General features: G+C 29.9%; 2 protein-coding genes across 2 annotated transcripts; both read left to right on the top strand.

The window, feature by feature from the left end:
- Positions 1-1,004: 1,004 nt before the first annotated feature.
- Positions 1,005-2,089, top strand: LOC146887296 (uncharacterized). The gene has a single exon (XM_085671797.1). The coding sequence runs from the start codon at positions 1,049-1,051 to the stop codon at positions 1,946-1,948; it is 900 nt and encodes a 299-aa protein (XP_085527923.1). The 5' UTR covers positions 1,005-1,048; the 3' UTR covers positions 1,949-2,089.
- A 5,488-nt stretch (positions 2,090-7,577) lies between these two features.
- LOC114181141 (extradiol ring-cleavage dioxygenase-like) lies at positions 7,578-9,288 on the top strand. The gene is made up of 3 exons (XM_028067500.2): positions 7,578-7,999; positions 8,248-8,615; positions 8,939-9,288. Exons 1-3 carry the CDS (start codon positions 7,763-7,765, stop codon positions 9,135-9,137), a joined length of 804 nt encoding a protein of 267 aa, XP_027923301.1. The 5' UTR covers positions 7,578-7,762; the 3' UTR covers positions 9,138-9,288.
- The last annotated feature ends 636 nt before the right edge of the window (positions 9,289-9,924 follow it).

The raw sequence follows: 9,924 nt of genomic DNA, 5'->3' as shown, positions 1-9,924 counted from the left end.
TAGATTGGTGGTGCATGCCATGTGGAGAGTTACGAGTTACAAGGTGACATTGTTTGAGGTAGAAGTTGCTGTTATTGTTAGCACTGAATCTTGTTGTTGAAGATGCATCAAATTGTTTACATTTTTATTAAAGGACAACCTCACACACAATTCACCAACCTTTTAATATCATATTATATACTTATCATACAAATCTCTTCTCAAAGATTGTGTCATTGTTGTTCCAACCAAAACCTCCAAAATGGAACACTACTGCTATTTAATATTCATTGCTGAGATCTTTGCTCTGTCTGTGCCATTCTTCTGCTGCAGATTATGTTTGGTTCATTGTATTAATCCTAATCAGTAACTAAATTTTCTATTGTTAACAAATTTATAAGAGCAAGTTGAAATTAGGGTTTGTGTTTGAATAATGGAAAACTGTGCCCTAATAATTGGAAGCAATGGCTTGGTGTCCCCAAATTTTACACCTGCCAATTTCCTGCATCTCCACGCACCCTGTTACAGCTCATTCTCATAAAAAAATTTATTTCTTTTTAAATAACTTAACCAATAAAAGTGCACTGTTTACAAGTAAAATTTTGATTTCCAAAAAATAATATATCGTTAGAAATCCTTTACAATAATATAAAAATGAGTGAAAATTAATTTTTCATAATATAAAATATATTTAAAATTTAATTCTTAATATAACGTAAAATTATGAACTAAAATTTATTTTAATAATTTATTGTTCGTTAAATTTGTGATTTTATATGTTATGGGATTAACCATTAGTCTTAAAATCTTTCATTAATATAAAATAAAATCTATTTATAGGATATAAATAGAATTAACTTAGGTTTGTTTAAAGTTCAACTCTTAGATAAAAAGAAAAAATTTCAGCATTAAAAAAAATAAATTTTGAGAGAAGGAATATCTCAATGCCATTGTGACACGTGTATGGATTCATGGGTTATATATATGGGCCAAAGTCACACCTCAAAACTTGGTCATGAAATTAATGCATCTCAAATTTTGTTCCTACTGAAGCTTACTCTGTGACACCATGAGAGCACCATCAGCAATCCTCAGGAGCCTCTCGTTGCGGCGGATTCAGCCCCGGGCCGCCTCGGCTGCGGTGGCACCGTTGCCGGCAACAACCCAATTCAGCCGCGACCTCACGGCGGAGCTGACCACCCTCCAGTCAGCAACCAAGAGTGGCGAATATTTCATCCCTCAAATATTTTTTGACGCAGCAATCAGCACCCAAAAGATAGCGTCAAACACACTCGCTCACGTTTCCTACTCTTCCGATGTGGACCGTGAAGCAGTGGAAGAGTACCTGGAAACCAACACTGATATTCTGGACGCATGCAACTACTTTGTGGAAAGAGTAGAGAGCGTGAAGAAGAACTACGTGGAGTCGCTGAGAAAAGTTGCACGCTTTGTTGAAATTAACGCAACATCACGTGCTTTGGATGGATTGGTCCAATTGGAGTCATGTGAGGGTACAGAAAAAAGGAGAGTGAAAATGGGGAAGCGAGGGTGTTGTTTGGGAAGAACAAAGCAAGGCCATGAAAGTGAGTTGGGTGAGGTTTTGTGTGGCTCGAAGGGCATGGCTTTGATGAGTTGTTGGTTTCTTGAACAGGGTTTGTGTGTTGATTGTGGGAAAAGTGAAAGTCCGATGATGAAGGGTTGTTCATGGTTGAGGATTGTGCAGGAGTTGGGAGAGAAGAAAAGGAGAAGTGGGTGTTTGCAGAAGACGGTGGGTGCAGCGAGGGAATTGAAAGAAGTGATAAAGGGTAAGAGGGGAAAAGAGATGGTTGAAGGTTGTGTTGAGAGAGTGAAGAGAAGGTGCAAGGAATTGGAAGATGAGATTGGTTTTGTTGAAGGGAAAGTGAGAGATTTGTATAGGAGTTTGATTGATGTTAGAATGGCTTTGTTGGGAATTCTTTCCCAGGCTTAGATCAATTTTTAGATCAGATTAAACTAGGAACTTAGCTTAGGTTTGATGCCATTTTCTGGCAATCACGGATGTATAGAATTGATATGAGATTTATTGACAAAATAAATCACCTCTCCCACTTCATTAATCTTTCAATTTCAAATTTCTCATACTTACGTAAATCTTTCGATTTCAAAATTCAGTGAAAAGATAATGATATTTTGATTCATCTCTTTTATCTAATTTTAACTGACGATCACTCTTAAATCATTACATCATGTCACCAAACAAAATCAAAATAGACAATTAAAAGATTATTGATGTGGTAGGTTAAAAGTGGTAAAAGAAATGGATTAAAATATCATTATTCATCTGTGAAGATTGTTAAAAGTGTAAGTCTAAGTCCCTCATTGACTAAAAATAAGATAGTAGAACATTATATAAGGATAAAGATCCATAAACTCATTATCTTAAAGTTTTAGGTTGAGAGTGGTGTCAGTGTCTTATGTAGTTGGGCTCAGGTCTCATTGATGTTGTATCTCCCTGGTAACTGGATAGTCGTAAAAAGTGATATCAAAACCGATGGTTAAAACCGACTCAAAAGAACATATGCAAGTTCCTGTATTGAAAGTCAACCTAAAAAAGATAACATCGTTACGATCTTATATTTAAGATTTTGTTCACTTTAAAATCTAGATAATTAAAAATAAAATCATAAAAAAATTTCAGATTTTAAGGCAAACAAAACTTCAAATAGAATGATTAATTTTAATGATGTTATCGGAATAAGTTGGAAGAGTTAGTTTTTGGTGTGCATAATCTTCGACTGTTTGGTCGTTTGTTATTTGTGTTAGTTTTGGACATGATTGTTGCTTAATTTTCACCAACACCCAAAATTTTGAGTTTTTTCACCACATATTTTTTGGAAGGATCTAATTTAACTGATCAATTTTGGGCAAATTTTTCTCTAAATCATTTTTTATTTATTTATAAAGTTTCTAACTTGAACATAAACAATGATAGTAACAATACAATGATGTGAAAGGGAGCTGAACTTGTGGTATGGGAATCAGAATCATGGAGTGTAAAGCACTAACCATTTTCTAATATTAACACTCATATCACATGTTTAGCAATCCCATTAATGTAATCAAAAGTTGAAACTTTCAACTCTTTTCAGACATTATAACCTTTTTTAACGTTCCTTTATTGCGTACAGTAAATAGTACATATTTTATGAATGTTGAAATTGATAATATTTATTACGTTAAATACATATATCTCTAAGTTTTTATAAACCTACTTGGCACATGACTCTGTTTCTTTTCATATGTTGATCATATATAATTCACATGATTATCAACACTTTTCTTTTTCTTTTTTTGAATAAAAGAGTATATTTATAAGGATTTGGTGCATATATTAATTAAAAAAAGTAACTTGATGTGTTGCTTTTTACTTTGAATTCTCTGGAAGCTGAAAACGAGAAAGGAAACTTGATTTGGACTGAACTTTGAAACTAGAAGGCGAATTCTCTTTTCATAGGTAGAGTAAGAAGGATAATGATATTATGACTCATATTTTTTTATTTTTATTCTTTATTTTTGACGTGATTTAGTGTATGTCATTAATTAATACTATATTTTTCTTTGAAAGAATCAATGATCTACACTAATTTACGTCAGACATTAATAAATGAGAGTCAAAAAATGAAAGTCAAATTAAAATTTTTCAAATAAGAAATACATGAAAAAAAATAAAAAGCAACTAGGGTATTAAAATAAATTATTAAAAGGGATATTGTGGTGAATAATATCCCTCAGAAAATTTTAACATAATTCAAATATGTTGTTTGGTCCATGCACTCATCTTATCTAGTGAGATAGGGTAAGATTATTATTGTTGTTGAAAGGATCCGAAAACAAATTGTTGGTACATAGAATTTGTTTTTGTTGGGATGAAACATGGAATTTGTGTTTATTGGGATGAGATTGTAATATGTCACCTTCTTAATCAAGATTTTTTAAGTCTACAATCTTCAGTATAAACAAGATATTAGAATGTTTACAGATATTTTGATACTAAGTCAACATCACTTAAGTACTAAATATAATAATTAATAAATAATATTCAATAATTTTTTATAGTACTTTAATAGACCCATTTAACATTCTCTATCTTATCTTCGCGTGGTAATCTTACTTAGATGTGTATTCCAAGATGATATTGTGCGATATAAATTTTATATATAATACATATATGATCTCAATAAATCACAAATTTTGAGTTTATATTTTACAGATAAACCTAAGCTTAAAAACTTTTTTCATCATGCAAATATATCAGTTTTCACTTTTAGTCACTTGTAATTTTTTTTTTCTTTACTATTTCTATAATAGTGTAATATTTAAATATTCTTTTAGTACTTACCCTCATTTTCTATTAGGTATTTATGTAATATGGGATTTCACACCACAGTATTTAGAATAATTTCTAATCCACTGTGCATGCTCGAGATCATAACATATACATTTTATAGAATTTTCAATATAAGACGGATTTTATAGAACATTTTTTATTGAAACATGTTAACGTGAAATAAAATGTTACCCTAAATCTTAAGATCAAAATATCATTTTTTAAGTTTTGAAAAAATAAAATGCATATAAAAAATTATTAAAATGTTATTCGTTTTAAAATAAAAAGTTTGAAAAATACCTTATAATTTATTTTTTTTATCGTAAATGTTAGTTTTGTTAGTAGAGGAAGTTCTAATTATGACCGCTTGCACTTTTCTTTTTAAATCTTTTAAATCAATTTTATATTTTCCAAACTTTAAAAGAGTTTGAATCTACAATTTCTCCTATCTTTTCTTTACACTTTTATCACTAGATTAACTTTATAGTTCTATAACATGCATAAATTTTATATTACAATAATATACAATTTATTAATATCACATTATTTATAAATATTTTATTTTATTAAAAATAATGACAGTCATAAAATAAATATATATATATAGAATAATAATAATAATAATTAATAAGTACTACTATAATGATGATAATAAACATTTAAATAAAATGATAAAAATATAAAGGAGAAAGAAATTAAGATAATTTTTATAGAAAAAAAATAATAAAGAAAATTTATATATATATATATATATATATATATATTATAATATTCTATGTATGTTCATTTAATAATCATCTGAAAGCTAAAGCCTATCGGAATATATATACATATGACGATGCATCGGCTCCTTTAATATATATATATATATATATATATATATATATATATATATATATATATATATATATATATATATATATGAGTTTTATTTCTTTTGATACACGATGCATGGAATATAATGATAGCATTTTTGTTTAGCTAATTACATTGAACGTCGTTGAATAAAGCTTAAGTACATAACGTCAGAACATTAAATGCTTAGAGCTTTGGACAAATGGAGATAAACCAAATCTGAACAAAATCTAAAAGAAATTGAATGCAAAAGTATACCTATATATGTATGTATAGATTTAGATGTCTATAAATAGCAAAGATTCAAAGCTAAAAGAAAAAAAAGTCAGTGAGAGTGAAAGTGAAAGGAAGCAATACAAGAAGTGAATGATAAAAACAACAAAGGCGTTACAAAAAAAAAGAGTGCTAATAGTGCGAGTGTATAAAAAGGAGAAACGAGCATTTATCTTTTTCAATCTTTGAGGTAAGGGAGAAGAGACATTTATCATTCTATCTTTTGACTTTTATTTTTTTTTTCTTATCTCCTCGTAATTATTTTTATATTTACATTTAAGTGAGGTGTACCTAACCTCATTTATTTATATTCATATCCAGTAGTGCACTGGTCCTATTTATTCAATTTATATTTACTCTCATTTATTTATTTATATTTATCTCTAGTACTTGTCCTTTTTATTTATTTTAATTATTCATTGATCCTATATATTTATTTATATAATTATATGGTTTAATATTGAAATAAAATTTATGATAAATAAAGATTTGATTATTGTAGTTGGAGGTATGACCTTGGGGATTTATACGAGTTAGTATTACTCAATATGAGATGTTCTTGAGTTACTTGTTGGCCATGAGCTCATTTATCCGGACTAGTCACTACAAAATTATTCAATATCTTTATAAAGTATAATAAAATCTAGTTTTATGGATTTGAGAGAATTTTCATATTTTATTTTATCTTATTATGATATGCTGTATTTTTTGTGTGATATTTGTCTCACTTCCCTATTTTATGATTGTATGTGAAACACAAAAATTTGATAACCTTATCATAGATGGCTGCCCCCAACATGCCTGATCCCTTCTTCGCCGACATTGTGGGTATTTTTCCGGGGAATGCATGGCAAACCAATGCAGTGAATAATTTTATAACATTTCAGGGAACGAAAAACTCTACCATCACTTTTCTCTCTGCTCCAAATGCGCCGATTGTCATCGAATGACAAATCGGAGTTACCTTCTATTTACTTCCAACAGTCCAAGTGAACTCTATCCATAACCTTTTTCCTCTACCTGTTTGAAAATCAGTATATGAGAAAAAAACTGTAAATAAATAACACTCCTTCCTCTTTTAGTGTAGAAAATATAAAAGGTATTAAACGATATAGATATAAGATGCATATAGTATTATATATATATATATATATATATATATATATATATATATATATATATATATATATATATATATATATATATATAGTATAATTAGATATCATCGTATTGTCTTTAAATTTTATAAGTATATTGTAGAAAATAATAATAATTAAATAAATAGTATTTTTTTTTCGTCACAAGTTTCACCTTAAAATTAATGTATCATAGTAAAACTCATATATATATATATATATATATATATATATATTTTTTTTTTTTAGTATAATTAGATATCATCGTATTGCCTTTAAATTTTATAAGTATATTGTAGAAAATAATAATAATTAAATAAATAGTATTTTTTTTTGTCACAAGTTCCACCTTAAAATTGATGTATCATAGTAAAACTCAAATAAAGTAATATGAAATGTATATAACACGACTTCTGCTGTTCACATAAGTGTTATAGAGACCATAAAACAAAAATAAAAGATTTAAAATATTACAAGAATCACAAGCATAATAAGATATTAAGATAAAAGAGCAATGTGATATATTTGAATAAGCGAAAAAAAAGGTGGTTATTCAAACATGAATTGATTCTAGAAAAGAAGGGTAAGTTTGCTCATACAAAAATACACCCAAAATTCTAATCCGTTTGGGGCACACCATTAGGTTAAAGGATTAGTTGTCAATTTTCTTTTTTAATTATTTATTTTTCTAAAACTATACTATTTTAATTTCAGAACACTAGTTTCTCCTTGTATGATAAGGAAAACTATAATAGTATTAACGTTGTGAGGATGTAGAATAAGTGGATCAGAGATTTTCAAGATTTATTTATTTCAGTTATTTTCATAATTACTGACCAATTTATATTTTAAAAGCGATAAATTATACTTTTATAAATTCAATTATTTCCACACCAGAATGATTAGGTGAGTGAATGAAATGTGATAAGACTATTTTGTCCATGCGTGAGCACTTGAAGTTGGTGGATGTTTCGTAAAGAGTGAAACAAATGAAGTCCACTCATTTGTGTCTTCTCCTCTATTCTCTCTCCCACATTTGTGTGTCTATATTATGAAATTTTGATGCAGTGTTGTTTTGTTTCGAGTGTGTGGCAAAACGAAGATTTAGCAAAAGAGAGAGTATAAAGAAAGAAAAGAGAATTTGGTAATAGAAATGGCGTTGAAGGAGACATTTTACATATCTCATGGATCACCCACTTTGTCCATTGATGAAACCATTGAGGCTAGGAAGTTTCTTCAGTCATGGAAGAACGACGTGTTTCCTCACAAACCCTCTTCAATTCTCGTCATCTCCGGCCACTGGGACACCACAGTTCCGACGGTCAACGTGGTTGACTCCGTCAACGACACCATCTACGACTTCTATGGATTCCCCAAAGAAATGTACCAGGTTTCCACCTAGTACCTCTAAATTTATGACACCCCTCTTCTTCATTCTTCTAGTTGCATTCTTTGTTTTGAGAAAGTATGTGCTTTTAGTTTCGTTACAAAGGAGGAATTGAGTTTTTGACTTGTTGCTGTTTGATAATTTCTCCCAAAAGAATGTTTTGTTTGTTTTCATTTGAGATATAGGACTTTCCATGGTGATGTTGTTTGGTATATTTTTGTGGAAATCTCTTATGCTTCCTCTGTTGTTAGCTTAAATATCCTGCTCCTGGAGCACCAAAATTGGCAAGGAGGGTGAAGGAACTACTGAGAAAATCTGGTTTCAACCGTGTTGATGAAGATACAAAGAGAGGACTGGACCATGGAGCTTGGGTTCCTCTCTTTTTGATGTACCCAGAAGCCGACATTCCAGTTTGTCAGCTTTCTATTCAATCAAACCAAGATGGAACTCATCATTATAACCTTGGAAAAGCATTGGCCCCTCTTAAAGATGAAGGTGTACTCATCATGGGTTCTGGAAGTGCTGTTCATAACTTGAGAGCCATTAGTCCTAACTCCACTGTTCAGCCCTGGGCTCTAGAATTTGATAACTGGTTGAAAGATGCTCTTCTTGAAGGAAGGTATGCAAGTTTTCTCTGTTCTGGTGTTCAAACTAGATAAGTGTTTTACTTTGTTATGGATGTTTAACTACATGCATCTAATTACCAAGCTAGTGCATGGCATTGGAAAACTAGCCATTGAATGTTGTAGAGTTTGGCTCTTCATGGATTGGTTGTAAATCACTAGGAACAGATAAATGCTTAGTTGTTCTTATTAAGGATGTTAGCTGCCATGGATCACTTTACCAAGATACTGTATGACATAGGAAAACTAACTAGACATTAAATGTTGCAGAATTTGGCTCCTATGGATTGTTTGTTAAAGTTTTGTATTGATTTTGTAGATATGAAGATGTGAATCATTATGAAGAGAAAGCACCACATGCAAAAAAGGCTCATCCATGGCCAGATCATTTTTATCCGCTGCATGTTGCTATTGGTGCTGCTGGTGAGAATGCAAAGGCCAAACTCATCCACAGTAGTATTGAACTTGGCTCTCTCTCTTACGCTTCTTACCAGTTTACATCAGCAACTGGCAGTTGAACTTCTTAATACAGAATTCCTGCTGTTCATTTGTGTTCTTTGCATTCTGAACTTTCTGTTCTTTTTCCGAATGGTCATCTAATATGAATGTGGTTTATAGGCATGCCTTCTATACTTTGTTGTATAAAAGTCAGGCATATTTTATAGTTCATTCAATGTGTTGAGTTGTTCTAGTCTGAGTAGATTCAATTGATAGTACAGGCATCAGTTTCCAGTGATAATCCAAGAGAAGACTAATTTATCTACTTTGAAGCCAACATTGATGAATCTTGACGTCAATGCTAGTGGGGTTGATCAACTAACATACCTAATAAACAATCATTGAGGATGATCAACTAACATACCTAATAAACAATAATTGATGTTGACATTTTATATTCATTACATTAAAGATATTTATGTTTTAATTATTTCATATTGATAACAATTTTCGTTTTTTTAAAGTGAAGTTAAATTTATATTTTACAGAGCATAATAGATGCAAATGCTTTTGGAAAATTTTATTTTGGTGAATTACAGACATATAGATATTTAATATTATCTTTTCCCCATTTACATAAAATTTAATTTGCATGATGCTTTTACATTATCAAACCAACAAACTAATGTAAACTGATTTTATAAAGTTGGTCTGAAGGGTTTAGAAGAGAGGGTGAGATAGGTTGTATGTCAATAAAAATACGAATATAAGCTGATGTTATGATATTTTTACCTGTTAAATAGTTTTTACTTATTTGAATATATATTTTAATTTGGAATGAAAAAATTTAAATGAAAGTATCAAGCG

The sequence above is a fragment of the Vigna unguiculata genome, chromosome 4 (genome assembly GCF_037176805.1).
Source record: "Vigna unguiculata cultivar grain cowpea cultivar isolate G323 ecotype 2 chromosome 4, ASM3717680v1, whole genome shotgun sequence".
Classification (NCBI taxonomy): Eukaryota; Viridiplantae; Streptophyta; class Magnoliopsida; order Fabales; family Fabaceae; genus Vigna; species Vigna unguiculata.
This window is presented reverse-complemented; position numbering and strand designations above follow the sequence as displayed.